The following is a 23,907-nucleotide window of genomic DNA, read 5'->3' on the forward strand; positions in this document are numbered from 1 at the left end:
CACCTATAAATAAAAGGCAACACAGCAGACATGGGCAGGGAACAACGTACTAGAAAAGGCAAATGTGTTTCAATTGACTATTGTCATCATTTCGGTCCAAACTGTCAAGTGTCAATACAACAAAGATTCAAGAAAATTTATTAAACAGAACATTCTCTCACCTGTCAAAAATGCGTGCCTCTTTCAAGACATTTCCTAAATTGATATAAGCATCCAGAAAGTTTGGGTCAAGGGTGACAGCCTAAAAATTTCAGGACAGTTAGTTACTCACAGCAAGTTAGGATTTCACCAGATCAACTTCCCAATTACAGTTTTTTTACTCCAAGGTCCTTGCAGAGTTTCAATTACATTTCATTTTAATAAACCAACGATTTATTTAGTGCCTTCTCATTATTTTTACAAACCTCAATATTATCAAAGTAACTTCTCATGCCTCATGTTCTCAGGAGCAAAATGGGTCCTGAACAGAAAAATTTAAAATGGGCCTGCTCCATGTCATTAAACTGAATACTTCTAATGATTGGCCCTATTTTATTCACAATTACACCAGTTTAACTCTTCTGAAAAAATAGTGGCAAAAGAGGCAGCAAACTCTTACTGAAAAGGAAAATACATACCTCAGTTGTATGCATAGAACTACATGCTCAGCAAGACCTTATTAAGACATGCAATTAGTGCTGTATATACAGTAAGATACAATACTTCAAGGAAATACTAACCATTAAACAGTATCATTCAAATAGCTGTCATGTTGTCTAGAGCAGTGATTCTCAACCCTGGCAGTATATTAAGAATTTACCTCCTAGAAAAGGTACCTAGGCTCTATCACAGGCCAGTTAAATCAGACCCTCTGAAGATAGGGTCCAGATCTTTTATAAGCTCCTCATGTGTAACCAAGGAGGAGAACCACTGATCAAGAAAGATACTCCTACAGGATGGTAAATGCAAACTTTAATCAAAACACCAGCCGGGTGCAGTGGCTCACACCTGTAATCCCAGCACTTTGGGAGGCCAAGGCGGGCGGACCACTTGAGGTCAGGAGTTCAAGACCAGCCTGGCCAACATGGTGAAACTCCATCTCTACTAAAAACACAAAAATTACCCAGGTGTGGTGATGTGCAACTGTAGTCCCAGCTACTCGGGAGGCTGAGGCATGAGAATGGCTTGAACCCGAGAAGCAGAGGTTACAGTGGGCCAAGATCATGCCACTGCACTCCAGCCTGGGCAACAGAGCAAGACTGTATCTCAAAAAAAACAAAAACAAAAAAAACACCAAAAAGGTATTTGATTAAGACACTGAGTATGTTTATTCAAGACTGATAAAGAACACTTCATCTGCTGGGCGCACTGGCTCATGCCTGTAATCCCAGCACTTTGGAAGGCCAAGGCGGGCAGATCACTTGAGGCCCAGGGTTCAAGACCAGCCTGGCCAACATGGTGAAATCGTGTCTCTACTAAAAAAAAAAAAAAAAAAAAAAAAAAATAGCCAGGCATGGTGACTAACACCTGTAATCCCAGCTACTCGGGAGGCTGAGGCAGGAGAATTGCTTGAACCTGGGAGGCGGAGGCTGCAGTGAGCCGAGATCGTGCCACTGCACTCTAGCCTGGGCAACAGAGTGAGACTCTGTCTCAAAAAAAATAAAGAAAGAACACTTCATCTTCACTTAGATGACAACTCTGTAGTAAACACAGCGTGATGCATTTAATTTAGATTGTCTATAGTGATAGATGTCCACTCCAAAAACTTTTAAACTTTATAATAGAAACGTCTAAACACATACAAAAGTAGAGGAACATAACACCCAGTCTCCATTATCCATTTTCAACAATTCATATATCATGTTTAATCTTATTTAATCTATACTCCAACTTACTCCCCCTCTTCGCAGATCATTTTGAAGCAAAACCCAGACATATTCCATTCGAAAATATTTCAGTATGTATCTCAGGGACAACACAAGAAGCTTTTTCCTCCCAACCTAACCACAATACCATTATCATACTTAACAAACAAAAAAAGACAGCAATTCCTTTATATTAAATATCAGCTGGGCGTGGTGGCTCATCCCTGTAATCCTAGCACTTTGGGAGGCCGAGGCAGGTCGACTGCCTTAGCTCAGGAGTCAAGACCTGGGCAACATGGCAAAACCTCGTCTCTACTAAAAATACAAAAAGTTAGCCAGGCGTGATGGCGTATGCCTGTAGTCCCACCTACTCCGGAAGCTGAGGCAAGTGAATCCCTTGAGCCCAGGAGGTGAAGGTTGCAGTGAGCCAAGATCACACCACTGCACTCCAGTCTGGGAGACAGAGTAAGATCCTGTCTCAGAAAAAAAAAAAAAAATTCCATTCAGTGGTCCAATTTCTCATTGAGTCAGGATCCAAATAAGACTCATATAATTTGTCAATGTGCCTTTCTTTCAATCCTTTAAAAGTTTATTTATTATTTATTTATTTATTTTTGGAGGTGGAGTGTCACTCACTCTGTCGCCCAGGCTGGAGTGCAGTGGCACAATCTTGGCTCACTGCAACCTCCTCCTCCCAGGTTCAGGCAATTCTCCTGCCTCAGCCTCCTGAGTAGCTGGGATTATAGGCACAGGCCACCGCATCCGGCTTTTTTTTTTCTTTTGTATTTTTAGTAGAGATGGGGTTTCACCATCTTGGCCAGGCTGGTCTCAAACTCCTGACCTCAAGTGATCCACCTGCCTCAGCCTCCCAAAGTGCTGGGATTACAGGGGTGAGCCACCACACCCAGCCTAAAGTTTAATTTAAATCTCCATTTTTATTACTACAATTTGTTGAAGTAAGGTCAGCTTCCCAAAGTTTGAATTTTGCTGACTGCATCCCTATGGCGTCCTTAACATGTTCCTGTCCCGTATATCTCTATGAATGGTAGGTAGAACCAGAAGCTTAATTAGGTTTGTGTTCTTTTCTCTTTTTGCAAGACTACTTCACCAGTGAAATTGTTTATCACAAGGTACTTAATACCTGATTATATCTCGTTTTTGTCACTGATAAATGCTTTATTTATTTATTTATTTTTTTTTTTTTTTGAGATGGAGTCTTGCTCTGTCACCCAGGCTGGAGTGCAATGGCGCAATCTTGGCTCACTGCAACCTCCGCCTCCCAGGTTCAAGCGATTCTCCTGCCTCTGCCTCTCGGGTAGCTGGGATTACAGGCTCCTGCCACCATGCCCAGCTAATTTTTGTATTTTTAGTAGAGACCGGGTTTCACCATGTTGGCCAGTCTGGTCTCAAACTCCTGACCTCAGGTGATCCACCCACCATGGCCTCCCAAAGTGCTGGGATTACAGGCATGAGCCACCACGCCCGGCCTAAATTCTTTAACTATTAATGATGATACTATATCATTCCTTCTTCACTTATTAGCTAGAATGCTTTTATAAAGAGAAGCTTCCCCCATCAACTATTAGGTTACTCTATGGTCCAGTTCATACAGGAGAGGGAAGACAAATGCTTTATACTTTTAATTTTTAAATTTAAAGCTGACATATAATTGTGTATATTTATGGCATACAATGTGATGGTTTGATCCATGTATACATTTTAGAAATATTCAACCAAGCTAATTAACATATCCATCACCTATTTTCTGTGGTTGAGGACATTAAAAACCTATTCTTTTTGCAATTTTGAAATATACATGATTAACAACTGTGGTCACCATGCAGTACTATAGATCACTAAAACTTATTCCTCCAGTCTAACTGAAACTTTGTGCACTTTGACCAATATCTCCCTTTTCCCCATCCCTCCTCCACCCCTCAAGCCTCACCACCTTTCTACTGTTTCTATGAAATCAACTTTTTTAGATTCCACAAATACGTGATATAATACAGTATCTAACTTTCTGTGCCTGGTTTATTTCACTTAGCATAAAGCACAGGTAACAAAAGCAAAAATACGCAATGAGATTGCATCAAACTAAAAAGCTTCTGCACAGTAAAGGAAACAATTACACAGCCTGAATAGGCAAACCCCGGGTTAGGAGATTTGCAAACTATACATCTGATAAAGGGATAAGGAACTCAACTCAGTAGCAAATACACCCATTAAACTACAGGCAAAGGATCTAAACAGACATTTCTCAAAAGAAGAGGTACAGGCCAGGCACAGTGGCTCATGTCTGTAATCCCATCACTTTGGGAGGTCAAGATGGGAGGTTTGAGCTCAGGAGTTTGAGGTTGCAATAAGCTATTATGACGCCACTGCACTCCAGCCTGGGCAACAGAGCAGGACCCTCATCAAAAAAAAAAAAAAAAAAAATGGCAGGTAAGATACATAAAAACTATGCTCAACATCACTAATCATCAGGGAAATGCAAAATAAAACCATGAGTTAGCATCTCACACCTGTTAGTATAGCTATCATCAAAAGGATGAATAATAAAAAGTATTAGTGACGATGTAAAGAAAGGGAAGCCTTGTAACTGATGGGGGAAGTATAAATTGGTAAAGCCGTTTTGGGAACTAGTATAGAGGTTCCTCAAAAACTTTATTCTTCTCTTTTAACCAGTTTTCCAAATTAATTGCTCCTTAATATATAAGTCTTCCAAAGGTGACCAATGAATGTTTAGCATAATTATGAGCTCATAGATTTAAACATATTGGTAAGTTGTAGTATATTCAGTTATTATTCCTATTGATGCTCACGTCTCCATCTTTATCTTTAGCCAGTGGGAGCCTCCTCAAGTTGCTTCCTGAGTCCTTTTGACACAAAGTAATATGTCAAAGCTTCCTTGCTTTCTGGTATGACCAGACATTCCAAAACATTTTTTAAATTTCCTGCCCCAGACCTGGAATCTGCCTTTTCACCAAGAAGCCCTGCTTCTTTAAAGCCCATTTATAAAAATCATTTTTAATTACTAAAGTACATTTTTTTTGAGACAGGGTCTCACTCCGTCGCCCAGGCTGGAGTGCAGTGGCATGATCACAGCTCACTGCAGACTCAAACTCCCAAGCTCAGGTGATCCTCCCATCTCAGCCTCCCCAGTAGCTGTGACTACAGGGGTGCACCACCATGCACGGCTACTTTTTGTATTTTCTGTAGAGATAGGGTCTTACTATGTTGCCCAGGATGGTCTCAAAATACTAGGCTCAAGCAATCCTCCTACCTCAGCCTCCCAAAGTGCTGGTTACAGGTGTGAGCCACTGTACACAGCCTAAAGTACATTTTCAACACAAAACTGGAAACTGCCATACCATGTACTATCCAGCAAACACTGCAACAAAGATATTCCTCAACTTAGGATGGGGTTATGTCCCAATACACCATCATTAAGTTGAAATACCTTAAGTCGAAATGCATTTAAAACACTTACTGAACATCCTAGCTTAGCCTAATTTTTTTTTTTTTTTTTTTTTTTTGAGACAGGGTCTCACTTTGTCACCCAGGCTGGAGTATAGTGGTGCAATCTCGGCTCACTGCAACCTCCAGCTCCCAGGCCCAGGCAATCCTCCCACCTCAGCCCTGCAAATGGCTGGGACTACAGGTGCACACCACCACACCCAGCTAAAATTTTTGCAGAGACAGGGTCTCGTTATGTTGTCCAGGCTGGTCTTCCACTCCTAAGCTCAAGCAATCTGCCCTCGGCTTCCCAAAGCACTGGGATCACAGGTGTGAGCTACTGCACCTGGCCCATCTAGCCTCATTTTAAACATGCTCAGAACACATTAGTCTACAGTTGGGTAAAATTATCTAATACAAAGCCCTTTTTTAAAACTTTAATATGAGTTTTATTTTAATTCCAACATTTATTTTAGGTTCGGGGTACACATGCAGGTTTCTTACATGGGTAAATTGTGTCACAGCAATTTGGTATACAAATGATTTTGTCCATCAGGTAGTGAACATAGTACCCAGTGAGTAGTTTTTGTGCCCTCACACTCCTCTCACCCTCCATCAAGTACGCCCTGCTGTCTATTGTTCCCCTTTCTGTCCATGTGTACCCAATGCTTAGCTCCCACTTGTGAGTACGTGCAGTATTTGGTTTTCTGTTCCTGCGTTAATTCGCTTAGGATAATAACCTCCAGCTGCGTCCATGCTGCTGCAAAGGACATGATTTCATTTGTGATGGCTACATGGTATTCCATGGTATATATGTACCACATTTTCTTTAGCCCACCATTGATGGGCATCTAGGCTGATTCCATGTCTTTGCTATTGTGAAGTGATGAACATATGCATGCATGTGTCTTTATGGTACCTTTTTATTTTTTAATCTTAGAGACAGGGTCTCACTCTGTCACTCAGGCTAAGTACAGTGGCATGGTCATAGCTCACTGCAGCCTCAAACTCCTGGGCTCAAGTGATCCTCCTGCCTCAGCCTCCTTCCTATTTTATAATAGTGTGTTGGGCATCTCATGTAATTTACTAAATCTTGTATTGAAAGGGAAAACTAGAAAGGCTACATGGGTACTCAAAGTACAATTTCTATTGAATGTGTATCTCTTTTGCACCACTGTCAAGTTGAAAAAATATTTAAGTCAAGTCATTGTTCTCTGTAAGTCACATACTGCCTATACTGCCAGAGAAACAAAGATATAATGTGACTGGTTAACACCTATTATTTAGTTCTAGTAAAAACACTACACACGTAAGCACTTCAAAAATACCAATTATTAATTTAATGACTAACCTTTTCAAAGTGATGAATTGCAAGCCAAATTTCCCCTTGTGCATTGAAAACACAGCCAAGATTACTCCAAGCAACTGCAAAGTTCGGTTGCGTCTCAATTGCTTTCAAATAACATGCCTTAGGAGGGGTTAATGAAAGAAGATGGGAGGGAAAGGAGGTAAAGGGAAAGGGGAAAATTTGTAAAGGGAAAAAAAAAAGATTGGGGGGAGGGGGGAAGAAGGTGATATCATTATTCCTTCTCTGACCAGCCAAAAGTGACCCTGCAGCATAGGCTCGCTTGCGCCAAAACTAATGCGCTGCCACAGCTGGCTGCTCCTGCGCCTGCGCCACCAAAACCCAAGTGCAAACCACCATGTTCAGTTCTGCCAACCAAAGACCAACCCTTACACTGGGACTTAACTGTGAAGTCAGGTGCTATAAGGCTCTATGATGGAGTTTTCTTATCCAAACAACTACTGGCCCTTGTCATGTTTTCAAGTGCTATCTAGAGGGCGCAACTTGAGGCCGAGTTTTCCTACCCCCACTGTTTCCCAAAGTGTGTTCTATGAGGTGTTAAGAGGTATGGCTGAAAAAAAAAGGAGTTCATGATCAAATAAATTAGGAAAACGGGTTTCTTTACTGGACTTCCCTAAGCCTTTAATAGTATAACAGGGTTCCCTGAACTTAGTTGACCATGGAACTCTTCTTTCATTGGGCATTTTATTAGAATACTATGAAACACATTTTGGGAAATGCTGCTCTTCAACAACGTTCCTCACTAACATCAAAACTATGCTACTGAAGAGAAAAATGTCTTTCTGCCAAGTTGGATATCATAAAGCCAGGCCTTAAGTTACATTCTCACAATGCCCCTGTCTCCCAAGGAGGACTGAAGCTGAAACCTCACATGACAGGATTGCACCTAGGTTGAGGTCCCTGTAATGCGAGCGCAAACATCGCTTGCGCAACCTAACAGCATCGCACTGCGCAATCGCTGCGAACTGCTGCGCTACATAGAACACCCCCAGACGCAGCAAACGGCCAACCAGATCCATTAATCTACTAGACAGGCCCATAGAGAATATTCGTTTAATGAGATTAGTTGGACTCGAGGTACGTTAAAACCCATTTTATCCAAAAAGGCTACAGAATAGGACTGAGGGGGCCAGTCAATCAGATTACTCATCTAGTCAACCGTTCACAGGGGTTCATTCGCACGCAATGCGCATTAACGCTGCGCAGCCTGTGCGCTACTGCAGGGTCACAGCGCATCATCAGAAGAGCAGAATGCTGCAATCCAAACAAAGAAGAAAAAAGGAAAAAAAATGAACAACAAGAAGAGTTAGAAGCTTTTACTAAGTAAATTATCTCTAATAATTTTTAATATCAATTAACTTTTACTTATCTTTGACAGAATTGTGGCTATAGTATAAAACATTCTCTTACATAACTTGCTTGTAAATAAAATTATTTTAAGCTGTTTCTGAAGCCACAAGACAGAAGATTCAGGCATGGAGGCAAATTGTTTTGCTGTGGCAGTTACAAACCCGTTACCATATTTCTCATCATGTGACTTTTCGGTGCGTTCCTTGCTGGAAGAGGAGGAGGAGGTTGTGTGTCTGCCCTAGATCCAGGCCTCGAGCTCCCTTCAGCGAGGCACCTTACGCATGGAATAGGAGGTTTCACCCACCTGAAACCTTCTAAATACAATATCAATGGTGAAAAACCAAAAACAAGAGAGAAAATAAAAACAAGATCATTAGTAAAAGTTCAACAAAGCAATTGAAATTCTTTGGATGTCTATTACATAGGGAATGAGGACAGTCTCAAGTCTGTAACATGGGAAACATGCAGAAGGGAGAGGGTTAATCAGGGCTATTGCATACAGCAGGGATTTTTGCTGGAAGAAAGGCTCTTCATTTTCTACAAAGACAACTTAATTTTGCTTCCATCTAGTAGGAATATGCTGGCTTGAATTTTCAAATGCACTGATTACAAAAGAAATACATTGCATTTCACTCAAGAGTATTTTCTTGTTTACTAAGTTCTCACAAAAAAACAGAATAACATTTTTCAAACTAGGTGTCTCCAGAGCTCTGAAATAAAGAAGTCAGCAACCTAAGGCAGGCGCAATGTCTCAGCCTAAACCGATCTCTAAAGCTGCAGTGAAGTGCAATTCATGTTAGCTGTCCGCTTGGTGGGGTGACAATTAATAGGAACTTATCAAATATTTGTTCTATAAATTACCAATTAGATTTATCGGCTAAGATTGAAATCAATTACAATTCATTAGCTGGCAACCTACATAAGGTTAATCCAAAATGTCAGCAGAATTTATGAGCTGTGCACTTAAAACTGTGCCTTTTAACATTAGATGGTGCTGAAAAGCCTTCTCCCTCCCTGGATGAAGCAGTCAAACAGACAGCTACGCTGCGCATACACTCCACGCATTAGCATGCGCGTGGGGCTCAGAGCAACAGGTGGGAGTTTCAGAAGCATTCTGGTTTCTCCCCACTCCTCACCCCTGCAGCGCGGTTGCGTAAGGTGGCTTGTAACAAGACAACTGCATTATAAATTTAATTTTAAATTATACCAAAAGCTTTAATTAACCCAACCTGGTGTTCAAATTCATTATTTGGAAACACAGAATGCTAAAAGCCACCTTTCCACTTTGGCAAGTTTTCTTTCGATCAGTCCATTTCCCAAACAAACCAGCTTTGTCCTTCTGACCTTTTTTTTTAAGGGGTTGGGGTGGGGAGGAATAAAAGAAGGAAATGAGGAAGAAAAGAAGGTAGACAATTAGGATTGGAAAAGAGGAAAAAGGAACTTGGGAAGGGAGTGGGGACAAGAAGGGACAGGATGTTCCAATTATTAATTTGCAATCATTTTAACAGCCTTTCTTCCACTGTAAAGGGTGAGGAAGATGAAGGGAGGAAGGTTAAATAAGAATTTTAAATGCCAGTATTACAGGGTAACATTTGGATGAAATTCTTCTCCACTTACAAGCCACAAAGGACTTAGAAGAGCAGCATTTTCAATGGCACCTGCATCATATAGGAGTCTTGAGCCAAATCACAGGCGCTCTGCTTGTCACCAGCAGGCAAGCCTCAGATTTGAAGGAATGTTATTTATTGCCACATAAGATCATGACGGAGCCCAGTGTTATAAAGATGGTCTAGCTCAGCAGAAAGGCTCCAAAATGTTCAGGTTCTTGCTTTACCCCCAGATTTAGAACAGATATGCCAAAGCCTGGCCTTGCTCTATTCTGAGGCGATTCATGCCGTCAGTTTTCCTCAGTTTCAAAGGACTGTTTTGTGAAGATAGCTCAATGAAGAGTTGAAGACTTGGCAAAAAGTACAAGTTTTCATAACACTGATGTTTAAATGTGTTCTATCAAACACCTACCTTGGCTTCTTCCAAGCGACCCAGGGCTTTGAGCAGGTTCCCCAGGTCACTGCGAACACAGTACAAATCCTAGAAACCCAGAGACACTGTCATTAATTATACTCTGCTTTGTCAATTAAAAATATCTTGAAATCACTTTTAAGCATCTAGCTCCCTGTCATTTCATTCTATCAACTAAAGATACTGCCTGACAAACTTCAGTGCAGGACCACAACCCCTCATCCACAATTCCAAATCCCAAAAAGTTCCAAAACCTCATTTGAGGGTTAAACCTGACTTGAGGTGACATGAAACTATTTACAGAATTTAGTTATCTCACTTAGTATGAATACTCCTATCTTTTGCTGCAGAAATATAAATGTGTTTTACTAAATAAAAGGTGCTGCTCCAGACCTTTCTGGGTGTTTTATATATGGTATTATCTTTCTAACATCCTAAAAATTCTGAATGGTGAAATGCATTGGCCCCATTAGCTTCAGGTAAAAGACTATGGGACCTTACTAGAACTTCTTTCTCTCCTCCCCAAATGTCAGTCACGTTAAAATATATATATATATATATATATATCAGGCCGGGCGCGGTAGCTCATGCCTGTAATCCCAGCACTTTGGGAGGGCGAGGTGGGAGGATCACCTGAGGTCAGGAGTTCGAGACCAACCTGGCCAACATGGTGAAACCCCATCTCTACTAAAAATATTAAATTAGCCGGGTATGGCGGCGTGTGCCTGTAATCCCAGCTATTTGGGAGGCTTAAGCAGGAGAATCGGTTGAACCCAGGAGGCAGAGACTGCAGTTAGCCGAGATCGCGCCACTGCACTCCAGCCTGGGCAACAGAGACTCTTGTCTCAAAAAAAAAAAAAAGAAAAGAAATACATATATACACACACCTCTCAAATATTTGTCCAACTATGTTATTCAAGGTTATGATGAATCACTCCTGTGTCAAGGACCGAAAATTTTCCAGAGTGGAAAAAAACATATTTAGCAAATGACTACCTATGAGCAAATCTCCCCTTAGGCTGTCAGGCATATTTAGAAACCCTGACTTCATTTCACTATCGGGCAGAAGAATTATCCAACCAAAGCCTCAATCCTGGCACCTGCCACTAGATTACTCATTAGTATTAAGTGCCATTAGAGTTGAGTGGGTGAATAATGAAAAGCAGTTGACTCTGCTTTTTATTAGCAGCTCAATTGTGCTGCTAGTCATCTGACTCACCAGTCCGTTCATCTAGATGAGACACTCATTACAACAGTGAGCTTAAATTTTTATTTGCCCTATTTTGCCATTGTCAGTCACATCTACCAGTCGACAGGCAGAAACAATGGCAATAGGAAGTATGCTTATGATTCCAAACTGTTCCATGGGTGAAAGAGACTTAAGTCCTAGAAAGTGAAATTCTGGCCGGGGGCGGTGGCTCAAGCCTGTAATCCCAGCACTTTGGGAGGCCGAGACGGGTGGATCACGAGGTCATGAGATCGAGACCATCCTGGCTAACCCGGTGAAACCCCGTCTCTACTAAAAATACAAAAAAAACTAGCCGGGCAAGGTGGTGGGCGCCTGTAGTCCCAGCTACTCCGGAGGCTGAGGCAGGAGAATGGCATAAACCCGGGAGGCGGGGCTTGCAGTGAGCTGAGATCTGGCCACTGCACTCCAGCCTGGGCGACAGAGCGAGACTCCGTCTCAAAAAAAAAAAAAAAAAAAAAAAAAGAAAGTGAAATTCTGTCAACTGTGCCGAAAAATCATCATATATATGATTTGCTCTGGAACTATATTATGGTTTCCAAAATCAGTTGATTAATTCTACTGATAAACAGCTTTTGTGGTTGTATAGTATCATCCATCAGGTGAACCAAAAAGTCTGCCAACAAAGGACAGGCTGCCACACAACAATCTTACAGTCAGCCATACTGGGTCAGTTCCATGATCTTCCTGACTCAGTACTGTCCCTCAAGCAATGCCATGTTCTAGAGAGTTAGGTTATCTCCCATCACTTCGAGCACAAAAGGCTAATACTAATCCTCAAAACATCAAAGGTACCATTAATCTTATTTGACTTCTCCTCTAATTAGTCTGAGCACTTTTTAACACTATACTCTCAGAAGTAATGAATTATATAATCTTGCTATCTACTTTGTATGGTTATGTTTTTTCTAAACTTAAAGGGTTACCCCTGTTTTGGCAGACCATGACTGTATAATCCAATCCATTCACACAAGCTCCTCCTACTACTTGATAATTGTGGTTATATATGTTTGGACTTTTACCAATTCCTATGCCTTTTCTAAGCCATAATAATCAGAAGTCTTGCAATAATTCTCCAGCAATGACTGTAATGGCCATACATAGTAGCCAACCAATGCATAATTTTATTACCCTCTAGTTTCTATGAACTGTTGGATGGATGCCACTTAAGTCCTGACAGTGTATCTGTCTATCTATATTTTGTTGTTATCATATAGATCCATTACAGTATACTAAATCAAGTTAACATAATGCTCATAGTTAAAAATAGATTATCTTCAAGATTACTATAAGATAATCAATAAGACAGTTTTAGAAAAAGCTAAAACGTCATATTAATTGTAACGGTGAAATCCAATTCTCCTGTCTGGGGATCCAAACCTATGTGCATGAACAGCTAATTTCTAGAAAACGCAAGGGCACCACCATTCTCCCAAAAGTTCAAAACCTAAGATATCACTTCTGCTTCATCTATCAAATCAAAACGTTTTTGACAATTATATTTCTCAAAACTAGCCCATTCTATCCAATCCAGGTTAATTCATTTCATGCAAACTGTTATTCAATTCAATAACATGCCTGGAACTGTAGGGAAAAGATATAGAATCCTTATCATCAAGGGACTTAAAATCTATGTGAAAAGACAAGGCACACACTAAATGCCCACTCAGTAGTAAAGAATTTTAAGAGAATTAGATGATGAGCTCATAAGAAAAGTTTAAGCTGGGCCTTGAAGGATGAGAAGGGTTTTAATAGACAAAGGAGGAGGGCACTGTAAACAAGGGAAAATCGTGAGAATAAAAGGAGATGGAAATGAGTAAGATTTTCCTGTAGAACTATTCCTCCTAAGATTGCATCAGTTTCCTGCCTTTCCCCCTAGAGCCTCCCACCCCCACCAGCCACAACATCTAGACACATACATACATACATATGAAGTAAAATCAGGTCGATAAAAACCTACAGTAATTCTCAATTGCCTCTCAAATTAAATTCAAACTCCTCAGCCTCTCTATTCTTTCTAAATCTTCCAATTGACTCTCCTCTACTACATTCACTTCTTGTTACTACTTGACTACCACTTCAGCCAAGGAAGTCTACTTGCTATTTACCTTCCTACAGAATGCTTAGGTTATAAGCACCCACTCGAGGAAATCTTCTGATTAATACTCTCCAACAATTATCATCCGAGGAGCTTACACCATTTTTTCCTTTATGGGTCAGGTCCTGTCTTATATTATAACCCGTCAACTTCAACCACAACACATCTCCCCAATTCCTAACAAAGCATCGCATACACAATGAGCACTCACGTATTTAAATATGACATTTGCACAGCAACCTTAACAAAAAGCAGAACAAAAAGAATCGAAATGTATGGTTTTCTACAGTGCAGCTGTATAAGTGAGGCTCAGCAGTAATAAATAACACGACAGGAACACACATGATGGCCAGGATGCCAGCAGCTCTCCGTTCTGTGCATCCACAATCAAAGCACAAGCAACAAATCCAACAACCTATAGATTCACAAACAGACCTGTTTAAAACAACTCAGGGTTATAGCCGTTACACAAAGGACAATTTTATACATAATTTGTAAAAGGAATTGCCAGGTATAGGCAACTCTAGTTGAGTCATCATGTAAAAGAACATGTGCTGCCACTGCAAGATGCTATCTGCAATAAGATCTTCAAATACAACAGACTGGCCCGGCACAGTGGATCACGCTTGTAATCCCAACTGGGAGGCTGAAGCTGGCGGATCACCTGAGGTTAGGAGTTCAAGACAAGCCTGGCCACCATGGTGAAACCCTGTCTCTACTAAAAATACAAAAAATTAGCCAGGCGTGGTGGTGGGCCCCTGTGATCCCAGCTACTTCGGAGGCTGAGGCAGAAGAATCGTTTGAACCCAGGAGGCAGAGGTTGCAGTGAGCCGAGATCGCACCACCGCACTCCAGCCTGGGTGACAAGGGCAAAACTCCGTCTCCAAAAAAAAAACACGACAGACTAAAATCTTACCAAAATTATGAAAACACCCATTATAGAAGATAATTCAGAATGAAAAAAATGAGATAGCTGTGTCAAAGATAATTTCTCTAATCAAGTCACAGAGAACAACTTCTAAATTGACGTATCTATTAACTTAAAAAGATAAACACTGTTGAAAAGTCACCAAGGTTACCAAACATACTACCTTAACATTCTACTCTTTCACTGCTGCAAAACCAAAATAACCTGAGTTTCTTTAACCATTTTCATAGAATGCCAACTACATCTATGATTCAGGCCCACAATGTACTAATAATGCATTTAAGCACTGTCAACAAGAACATAAGGAACAGACGCAAGATTCTACCAGTACTGAATTGACAACAGGCATCTGACAGTAAGTTTAAATCTAGTTAAGACTTTAGATATCCTGAAATAAATTAAAATATGATCACTATGGCACATTTAGTTGAAATCAAGTGAATTTGCACAATCCCATTTTCATTCTTATTGGTAAAAACAGTAATAAATAAGTAAAGCAGCACCTTCCACTAGAAGAAACATAGAACCAGATGAGAACACATGGCCATTCAATGCATTCAAGAGGTAATCCCATGATTTATTTAATACTATCTCACTTCCTTGGTAGGGTACAACAATAAGCTTCCTGCTAACAGCAGGTTAGATATTAAATAGCATGGTTCCATCTCTCACTTTAGTTTTCCTTCTCAACATACTCCTACTGCTTGGTACACTATCAGTAGCAATGACTGCTCTGCTACACACATAGGCAACTGGAAATCTGAGCCAAGGGCATCAGAGTTAAAGATGGCAAGAATCACAGCTGTGTGAGAGAGTACCCTATCCACAAGAGTAGAATCAACCTGATTAATAAAGGGAAAGAACTTACTGTGACAACTGGGTACAGAGGTGAGCCCTGATCCCTGGGAAAAATGGGGTCCAAGGCCCAGTGGCAGCACATACTGGTCTCCCTAAAACTTTATGTGCGTAACTAGCTAGATTAGTATTGCAATCAAACTTACAAAAAGTCACTCAAATGTACATATATACACACTGAGTGTCTCTGAAAAGACAGACGAGAAATTAGTTTCATTTGCTACCTCCAAGAGTGCTAACTGGAGGTATTCACTGTATCCATTCAAAAACCAATAAATTTAGAAGCTGGGTGTGGTGGCACACACCTGTACTCCCAGCTACTCTGGAGGTGGAGGCAGGAGGATTGATTGAGCCCAGGAGTATGAGTACAGCCTGGGCAACAAAGCAAGACTCCATCTCTTAAAAAAATTTTTTTAAAGCAATGAATTTTTTTTAAGGACATGTTTAAACTCTCAAAATTAACTACAAAAACTGTTAATAGATGTCATCATGAAAAGTGACTTTGGATCTTTGAGCAAACTACTAAATTCAGTTTTAGTTTCCTAACCAATAAAATGGAGATTAAGGGACAGCAGGATATGATCAATGGTTTTTTGATTGTGCTAAGTGCTGCTTTGATGGGTAGGTGCCCTCTGGGCACATTATCCCACTTTTATTTCTTTTCACTTCAACATTTGCTTTGAGGATATTCAGACTCAGGTTTTAATATCTATTAATACTTCATTACTAGCTTTGTGATCCCAAGAAAGCACATAACCCTGAGTCCATGGTTTTTTTAATTAATAAAAATCAGAAATAATATCATCTATTTTAAAGAATTATTGTGAGGATTAACTAAGACCAATGATTTGAAGCTGTCAGTAGAGTGACCACACAGACTTTCAGTAAATAGTAGCTAAAATAAACTTAGCCATTTCCAGGTAGGTTACAAAACTGAATGTTGACAATGCAACTTGGGAACTTTTTCTAGATTTCTGTAACCCCACTATCACTTACCTCTTAAGTTTACATCTACTTTCTCTAACTACATCATAAGTTCTGAGGGAAAGTCTTATGTTTTTATATCTTTCAGACATCCTAAACACAGTATGAATTCAAGGTCTGCCAGTTGAGCCTCACTTGTTCCCAGAATACATCTGCAACTTAGACAAAAAAAATTTTTAAACTGGCCGGGCGTGGTGGCTCAACCCTGTAATCCCAGCACTTTGGGAGGCCGAGACGGGCGGACCACGAGGTCAGGAGATCGAGACCATCCTGGCTAACATGGTGAAACCCCGTCTCTACTAAAAACTACAAAAAACTAGCCGGGCGAGGTGGCGGCGCCTGTAGTCCCAGCTACTCGGGAGGCTGAGGCAGGAGAATGGCGTGAACCCGGGAGGCGGAGCTTGCAGTGAGCTGAGATCTGGCCACAGCACTCCAGGCTGGGTGACAGAGGGAGACTCCGTCTCAAAAAAAAAAAAAAAAAAAAATTTTTAAACTAATCAAAAGCCCAGTGTAAGTAGTATCATCTAAATTCTATCACTTCTAATTACACTGAAAGAAAAGAGAATATGATATTGAGGAAATTTCGTAGCCTAGTTTTCACATCATTCCATATAGTGGCATCTTGTTTTAAACTATTTTATATTACAAATTTTACAGATTAAGACCCATTATCCACAATTCCTTGAAAATCAATTAACTTGCAAACACTTACCAGAATTTATTCAAAGTTAATCACAGCAGAAAAAAAGTCATGCACCCTGTACTTTATGGGTGTTATTTTAAAATTGATGTAGTTTCTTACAATAAGAATTTTTATGCTTTTTAATATAACTTGCAAAATAAAACAAATATTTTAACATAACGCAGACCAGCTAAAAGCAATTTCACCATTTTAAGTACATAAGCATTTCTAAACTTTTGACTTTATTCCATGTGAAAACCAACTTTAGTGTCTGAAATATCACACTATGTTTCTTTCTGGGTTTCTAGGAAGGGAAAATAACCACTAAAATTTTACTCACAGGATTGTACTGAAGAGCAGAGACGTAAGCTTGTACTGCCCCTTCCATGTCACCCGCTGCTACCAAGGCGGCTGCCAGGTTAATATAACCATCGATGAAATCAGGTTTGAGACGCAATGCATGTCGATAATGCTCAATTGCCTCCTGCAACTGCCCTCTTTCCTTGTACACATTCCCCAAATTCGAATAAGCTTCTGCCAGAAGGGGGTTCTGTTTAATTGCCAGAGTGCTAAAGTGAGCAGATCTGGAAAAGGTGAGAAGTGTTAATGCATGGGTATTCACATTACAGAAAAGAAGGTATGGCCCATATGCAACTCAAACAGTTTGAGACCTGCGCTATTGCTCATTATATAATACCTTATCTTTTAACTAGTGTATAGCCAGAAAAATTTGGAAAATCAAAGATTTTCAAAAGTGAAGGTATTCCACATTTCAAAATGAAAAGCTTTTTCTTTTTTTTTTTTTTGAGACGGAGTCTTGCTCTGTCGCCCAAGCTGGAGTGCAGTGGCCAGATCTCAGCTCACTGCAAGCTCCGCCTCCCGGGTTTACGCCATTCTCCTGCCTCAGCCTCCCAAGTAGCTGGGACTACAGGCGCCAGCCACCTCGCCCGGCTAGCTTTTTGTATTTTTTTAGTAGAGACGGGGTTTCACTGTGTTAGCCAGGATGGTCTCGAACTCCTGACCTCGTGATCCACCCGTCTCGGCCTCCCAAAGTGCTGGGATTACAGGCTTGAGCCACCACGCCCGGCCGCTTTTTCTTATTAAACAAAATTACTGGCTGGATGCAGTGGCTCACGCCTGTAATCCCAGCACTTTGGGAGGATCACCTGAGGTCAGGAGTTCGAGACCAGCCTGGCCAACATGGTGAAACCCTGTCTCTACTAAAAATACAAAAAATTAGCCAGGCATGATGGTGGGCGCCTGTAATCTCAGCTCCTCGGGAAGCTGAGGCAGGAGAATCGCTTGAGCCTGGGAGGCAGAGGTTGCAGTGAGTTGAGATTGCTCCACTGCACTCCAGCCTGGGTGACAAGAGTGAAACTCCATCTCAAAAAAAAAAAAATTTTTTTTAAAAATTCTAACTAGGGTCTTGTTACAAAACTACCACATTGGCTGGGCTCGGTGGCTCACGTCTGTAATTCCAGCACTTTGGGAGGCCAATGCGAGCAGATCACCTGAGGTCGGGAGTTCAAGACCAGCCTGACCAACATGGAGAAACCCCGTCTCTACTAAAAATACAAAAATGAGTTGGGCGTGGTGTCGCATGCCCGTAATCCTAGCTACTCGGGAGGCTGAGACAGGAGAATCTCTTGAACCTGGGAGGCGGAGGTTGCAGTGAGCCGAGATGACGCCACTAAACTCCAGCCTGGGCAACAAGAGCGAAATTCCATCACAAAAATAAAAAAAAACCACACACACATTGGAAATCACAATCATTAAGATGAAAAATCTCGTTTTCCATTTGTTAAGATTTAATGATGCATGTCTTTAAGTGTCTAAATATGCCAGAATGACAATTATTAAAAGGACAGGAACACAAATTCTTCCCTTTTGATTAATTCAACTGATTAACTAAAAGCAACACACCATAACAACTTAACGAAACTTCACGTATGCATCTCCTGCCACAGCATACATAAACACCATTTCTGAGCATTTCAGTCCCTCAAACTGACAGGTCTCATGAAAGGGAGACTGGATGCTCAGATATACATTGATAATAATTTATTACCTGAACAGAGTCTAGAAAGCAGCAGACCCAGGTAGAAAAATCTAGAAAAGGTCCCTAGTCATACTGATAATATAACCACCACCACAAAAGGAAGGAGAAAAACTGGCAGCTGGGCATGTCACAAGTGGGCAAGAGAGAGCAGATGTGCGTTGGCGGCTCAGTTGAAACCCGGTACTGGAAAAATTTCAAGTTCAAATATTTAAGTATCATTTTTCAAGCTCAGCACCCAGAGGCAGCAATCACGAGCAGGTACCCCCACATCTCCTACCTGTCCAGCCTTCGACACTGGAAGTGTATAGATGAAAGTAATAAAAGCACACCAGTATTGTCTGGCTCTTGTCTCCAGAGCTGCATGCAGTGTCTTTCAGCTGCCTCAAAATCTCCTGCCTGATATTCTCGATGTGCCAACTCAGCTAACCCTTGGAAGGAAAGCATACGTTTCGTTGGTTCTGGAGAATCATCAAAACATTTGAGGGAAGGAGGGGGGAAAACAAAAAGTTAGAAATGTAAACAAAAAAATGTAAAAATATGGTATATTTAACTTAAAAATGGAAATGCTTGAAACTATGTAAAGCACTAGAGTGTTCTGCACGTTATTTATATCTCCAAGTTAACATCAAGTGCAGAATTGACATTTTTAGAATTCACCCATTAATACTTTCCCAAACTAGAAAGGAATATTTACTTCCATATGAGATTACATTTTATGACCAAAAATACTTTGTACTTTTAAATTATAAATCATAGGTAGCATCTAAGGATTCACCGAACATTATTCCTTATATCTTAGTTTACATACAGAAACAAAATATTAAACGTGTGATTTGCAAGGTCACAAAGACTTAATAATACCAGAATAACATATTGGAAAACTTAACATTTTGTGCCATATTTCAGGTTGGATTTGTGGAAGTGGAGTACTGGTAACAATCTACCAGTCTTAACCTCAGTGAGGACACCAGATGTGTTAACTCTTTAAATTCTATCAATGTGTTTGTATATTTCACAATTTAATTATTTAAAAGGACAAGTAGAAACGAGCCTAAGGAAAAAACCAAAAAGTCAAAGTGCTATTTTTAAAACAGCTGATAAACAAGATGTTTGTCATTTGTCAGCAACCAAAATAGTTAAAGGGGTCATCAAACATTTTAAATAAAGACCCAAGATTTTACTGCTCCTCTACCATCCCAAACTCACAAGGAGACTAAATTGGCTAAATCCCACCCACGTTGGTTTAGCACTAACATTTTCCAAAGAGCTCTGGTATTGACTAAAGGATTAAGACAGTGCAAACAAGCCTATATAAACCAGGCAGTTATCTGCAACTGCAATGGTCAAAACGTTGGGGAGGAGGGGGGATGGACGCTAAAATATATTTGATAAAGCACAACATAATGAATAAATAAAAGCACTTTGCTGCAACTGACTTAATCCAGATACGTCAAGATCTTTAAAGGATATAGCTAAAGCCCATAGAGGGGAAAAAAACTGCTTGTCACAACTGTAAATACTTAAACTGGGAATTCGACCGTAGCACTTCACTAGCTGGTTGAAATGGGAAACTATGGACAAATTTTTTAATTCTACCAAGGTTAAGGTGACGAGTTCAATCTTGAGCCCAGCTCCCCAATCATTAGAGCTGGTGAGTGTTCTGGATACTGAGGAAAGCAAAGTAAATATCCTGACAGAATGCACAGCTGACCACCAACACAAAGAGCACTGAGACTGGCATCCACATCTGGGAGAGGTTATCTCTCTAATAGAAACTAAAATTACATTTTAGCTAAGTTTCTAGAACTTCCTAACTCCTTGTTTTCACACATTACTTTGTCACTTTTCAATGCCGCTTATCTTAACACTTGAAACGACAGCTTCCTCAAATAAAGTAACACATTAAAAAGGGCAAGCTAGTACAGAATCTTAAACCTTTGAAAATCACGGTGAAGTGGGGAGAGGGGCACGGACTAATTATTAATCCCACTCCCTACAATTACGGATAAGATGCTATGGACGATTCACCTACTACTTACAGCACAACTTCCAGAAACAGGAACTAAAACCCTCCACACATCTCAACTGAGAAACAACCAAAAAATAACCTCGCGGGAAACCTCAGAAGCGCAGCCCAATTCCCCACCCCCTTCCGCCCAAATCGACTCAATATGGAAAGGCAGCTGAAGGACACTCCTATAATTTGGTTGTTTTCGTATTTTTAGTACCAAATGCTCGCGACTGAATTGTCTAAAAGGGCAACCGCCTTGTACTTGTGCAGCTACACTCCAGTTGCTTTACAAACTCTTCAAGCAGGGATGGAAACTTAAAAAAATATTACACCCTGTGAATAAAGAGATGCTGGGCTAAAGAATGGGGATGGCAGACCCAGAGGCGGCGGCGGAGGAATACATCGAGAAAGTAACACAAAGCGAGAATTGGGCGGGCAGGGTGGTCAACGCCAAAGCAGCAGCATCGGGGTGGTTTCTCCCCCAAGGATAGGAAGTGAACAGTAGGGCTGGCAACCTCGCGAAGGGAAGGGTGTGGTTCCCTCCAGGCTGAGGGCTGCGGTGGAATTGAGCGGTGGCAAAGGAAACCCCTGGAAATTTCCAATCTAAACTGGGACCGCTCAACCGAAAGAACACCAGAAAGGCACTGCCTAGCGGGGTGCTGCTCAACGTCCCCTCTTCTCGAGGTGACTTGTGGCACCATCGACGAGCTTTTGCTCGTCCTCGGGTGATGCAAAGTGAGGATATGATTACATCGGAAAGGCACCCCCGCCCTAGATTGGCAGAGAAGGACCAAATCTGGCTAAGGGGAAAAGGCTGGAGGGGGAGACGGAGGGGAAAAAGGAGAGGCGAAGAGCTGGAATTAGGGGAGAAAACCGCTGCAAAGGAGTGAAAGGGCAGGGATTCCAATGCAGTCCATTCCACGACATTCTAAGCGCGCACGTGTGATAAAAGCGCCCAAAGAGAGTGGAAAGCTACAACATTTACGAAATAAAAACAAAGCAAGAAAGGGAGCAAAAAGCAAGCAAGGGAGGAGGAAATGTTCGGGAAGCGGACGACAGCGGAAAACCCGATCTACTACGAAAAGCTCAGCAATGTCACTGATGTAATGGGGATGGTTCGAGGTAAGGGAGGGAAGGAGTGATACAAGGTAGAGGACGGCGCGAGACCCCAAGGGGGCATCTGCCAAGGTAGAACGGGACACCGGTACCTGTGCTGTCGGCCACGTTGCCCACGGAAGACGCCATCTGGAGCTTCTCGAGGGAGAGCAAAAAAAGGTAATTGGTCCTGCTGCCGCCACTACCGGCAAGAACGTATTTGGAGGTAGTAGTACAAGGGCAGCAGCCGTAGCAGTGCTCTGGAGGGCTTCAGCGGCGGCAGCAGTTACAGGCTTCGAACCCTGGGAACTCTAGTTGGCCATCTACCTAGTACGGTCTTGAAATGGCGGCGACGGCTCCTCGGCCGAAACAACACGGGCCGGAACTACTTTCTGTTACAATCAAGTGCCCGCGCGGAGGTAGCCGGTAACCAGCGCCGCCAACAAAATGACTTCAAGCTGCAAAGTCGAGATTCCATGTAGCCCTCCGCGCAGCGCCCATTGCGACAAACACCACGGTGGAGACGGCGCATGCGAGCAGCCCTGTCAACCTGACTCGCGGTTAGGGCACTCTCGGAGCGGAAGCGGCCAAGTTTCTTAAGAGTGTAGCGGGAGGGTAAAAACAAACAAACAACACACACACGGAAGGAATCCTTTTTTGCCACGGCGATAAAGAAGAGTCTGTTTGTTACTTAGCAGGTGGTGTCGTTTTAAACATAAACGCCAAAGGCGTCTAAAAAAGTTTGTCAACTTTATTCGTACAAAAACGGATGGTTACGACTCTCACGATCAATTCCGATCCAGTCAATTCAGAAGATTGCCTCGCAAAGACAGCTGCTCCAAACGAGGAGCGAGAGGGTTCCGATTGGAGCCGTCTTCATTGTGACTCGGCCATCGATTTCAGCACTTCGATGAAAAAGACTGAAACTTTCACAGGGCCGGTTGAATGGAGACACCTCCAATGTTGACCGTATAGCCTGAAATTTCAAAATCGTTTTGGTATTCAGAAGACTCCTGCCCACAGTGATAGGGCAAATGCTTAATAACTCAGGGACATGCCGGGCGTTTGCACTCCGAAGGCAGCCATAAAAATGTTAAAGGTGAATCATGTTCGTCAAAATTCATGACTCTCCTCCGAGTTGTGACTTCATTTCAACCAACTAGCTCTGCGGATTGTCACAATCGGCGATTCCACTGAGCTCAAAGCAGATCAACAATGATAAATGAATTCACTTGCCATCTGCCTAAACCACACGTCTAGATTTAGTCATGAATTGCCTCCACTTCTTGAACAAATAGGTTCTTATGATCCTCCTGCAGTTTCAAGTTTACTGTTCAGACATTTTGTCACATTGGCATTTATACCTCACGTCTTGTTCTAGAAACGATTTAAGGTAACTTGCCACATCAGCAGGAAATTATTACAAGCCACTAGAGGCTACAAGTTGGATCTCTGAGAGCCTTTTTATTTCAAAACGTCCTTGATCTAAGAAAGCAGGTCAATGAATTTCTTCAAAAAGTTTTTGTTGGGGGGAGGGATAGCATTAGGAGATATACCTAATGTAAATGACGAGTTAATGGGTGCAGCACACCAACATGGCATATGTATACATATGTAACAACATATGTAACAAACCTGCACGTTGTGCACATGTACCCTAGAACTTAAAGTATAATAAAAAAGAAAAAAAAAGTTTTTGCTACCTAGCCCCTTCACTACATTTTTTGATAAACTAAATCCTCAAATTCTGCTTAAATTTCTTCAAAACAATCAACAAACAATTAATTATGGAAATAAGCACAGAGAAAATTCATAATGCTAATTTCTTCCATCCCATAATCAAGAGTCACATCATGCAGTGAAAAAGACAAAGATCACTACACAAACTCCCCTGAAAATTGGGCACCAAAC

The 23,907-nt window shown here is 41.4% G+C and overlaps 1 protein-coding gene across 1 annotated transcript in view; it reads right to left on the reverse strand.

The window, feature by feature from the left end:
• The window catches only part of OGT (O-linked N-acetylglucosamine (GlcNAc) transferase), a 41,423-nt gene extending 19,042 nt beyond the window's left edge, over positions 1–22,381 (reverse strand). The window contains 6 exon segments of the mRNA XM_033200890.1: positions 162–241; positions 6,655–6,771; positions 10,039–10,107; positions 17,172–17,415; positions 19,168–19,318; positions 22,110–22,381. Coding sequence (XP_033056781.1) covers positions 162–241; positions 6,655–6,771; positions 10,039–10,107; positions 17,172–17,415; positions 19,168–19,318; positions 22,110–22,146 — 698 coding nt within the window. The 5' untranslated portion in view covers positions 22,147–22,381.
• Positions 22,382–23,907: the final 1,526 nt, after the last annotated feature.

This window comes from Trachypithecus francoisi, unplaced genomic scaffold (genome assembly GCF_009764315.1).
Source record: "Trachypithecus francoisi isolate TF-2019V2 unplaced genomic scaffold, Tfra_2.0 Lachesis_group6, whole genome shotgun sequence".
Lineage (NCBI taxonomy): Eukaryota > Metazoa > Chordata > Mammalia > Primates > Cercopithecidae > Trachypithecus > Trachypithecus francoisi.